Source organism: Lupinus angustifolius, chromosome LG03 (genome assembly GCF_001865875.1).
Source record: "Lupinus angustifolius cultivar Tanjil chromosome LG03, LupAngTanjil_v1.0, whole genome shotgun sequence".
Taxonomy (NCBI): Eukaryota; Viridiplantae; Streptophyta; class Magnoliopsida; order Fabales; family Fabaceae; genus Lupinus; species Lupinus angustifolius.
Window position 1 is genome coordinate 21,400,278 of NC_032011.1, and position 1,681 is coordinate 21,401,958.

Consider the following 1,681-nt stretch of genomic DNA (forward strand, 5'->3'; position numbering starts at 1 on the left):
CAAGCCTCTCTCGAACCCTTTTTCCAAAAGAAAGGTACTTAGTCTATCATACCAAGCTCTAGGAGCTTGCTTAAGACCATAGAGTGCCTTTTTAAGTTTATAAACGTGGTTCGGATATTTAAAATTTTCAAAACCAGGCGGTTGGTCAACATAGACTTCTTCTTGAATGTAACCATTCAGGAAGGCGCTTTTTACGTCCATTTGAAATAATTTGAAGTTCATAATAGATGCAAAGGAAAGAAGCATCCTGATGGCCTCTAATCTGGCTACAGGGGCATAGGTTTCGTCGTAGTCGATACCTTCCTCCTGGTTGTAGCCTTTGGCCACCAAGCGTGCCTTATTTCGAATGATTAAGCCTGATTCATCAAGTTTGTTTCTGAAGACCCATCGGGTACCAATCACGGGATGATCTTTAGGTTTAGGGACCAAGTCCCAAACATTGTTACGTTCGAACTGGTTTAGCTCTTCTTTGCCATGAAGGATGCTCCATTTTCAAAAATGTATTTTACTGAGTGAAATTTTCATGTTTCCCCATTGTGGCCATTGCTTTTCCTCCATGTTACCTACACACATTACATAACAAGGAAAACTGTAGTTCAACCATTTTATATATACACAAAAACTTAACTTTCTTGACCTATTATTAATTAAGTGAGATCACATCCTCATTAATCATTAAAAAGTTGAACTAGAATTGCTAAATTGACTACCTCCCTGCTCCCAGATTTTGGTGCAATGAAGAGATTTGCTTCACTTTTGAGGCTGGGTTCCATGCTTCCACCAATGGCAAATTACAACCATCCAAGGTAAAGATTATTGGCTACATGTGCATATCCATGTCGAATCCTGCAACATTTGTTAATTAATTAGTACAAATTAACATTATCTAGTACATCTACACATGTATATATTTTTTAACTTCTCAACAATGTTTTAAATCATGGTTGTGATCCGAATTGCAGTTGCTTTTACTGCAATTGCATAAACTTGTTGAAAAATGCACATAATTGTGGTCGCGATGTCATTGTGGAAACCCGAGGATAGGTTTAGGACGAGCATGAGGATGAGGATAGGATGAAGATGGGGAGGAGGATGAGGATAGGATGTGGATGAGGACGAGGATGAGGATAAGATGACGATGAGGAAGTGGATGAGGACGCGGATTAGAAACTGGATGAGGATGAGGATGAGGATGAGGATGATGATGAGGATGAGGATGAGGATGATGATGAGGATGAGGATGAGGATGATGATGAGGATGACGATGAGGATTGGATGAGGATGAGGATGAGGATAGGATGAGGATGAGGACGAGCATGAGGATGAGTATAGGATGTGGTTGAGGACGATGATGAGGATAAGATACGATGAGGATGAGGATGAGGATAGGATGAGGTTGAGAATGAGGATATGATTGGGAGGAGTAAGAGGATGAGGATGAGGACGAGAATGAGGATGAGGATAGGATGAGGACGAGGATGATGATAAGATGAGGATGAGAATAGGATGAGGATGAGGAAGTGGATTGGGATGAGGATGAGGACGAGGATGAAGATGAGGATGAGTATAGGATGCGAATGAGGACGATGATAAGGAGAGGAGGAGGATGAGGATGAGGACTTGGATGTGGATAGGAAGAGGATGAAGATAGGATGAGGATGAGGAAGAGGATAAGGATTAG

At 41.3% G+C, this 1,681-nt stretch overlaps 1 protein-coding gene across 1 annotated transcript in view; it reads right to left on the reverse strand.

The window, feature by feature from the left end:
• Window positions 673–1,681, reverse strand: part of LOC109343628 (probable pectate lyase 9) — a 13,634-nt gene continuing 12,625 nt past the window's right edge. Inside the window, exon 3 of the mRNA XM_019582018.1 lies at window positions 673–846. Coding sequence (XP_019437563.1) covers window positions 792–846 — 55 coding nt within the window. The 3' untranslated portion in view covers window positions 673–791. The remainder of the gene's footprint in view (window positions 847–1,681) is intronic.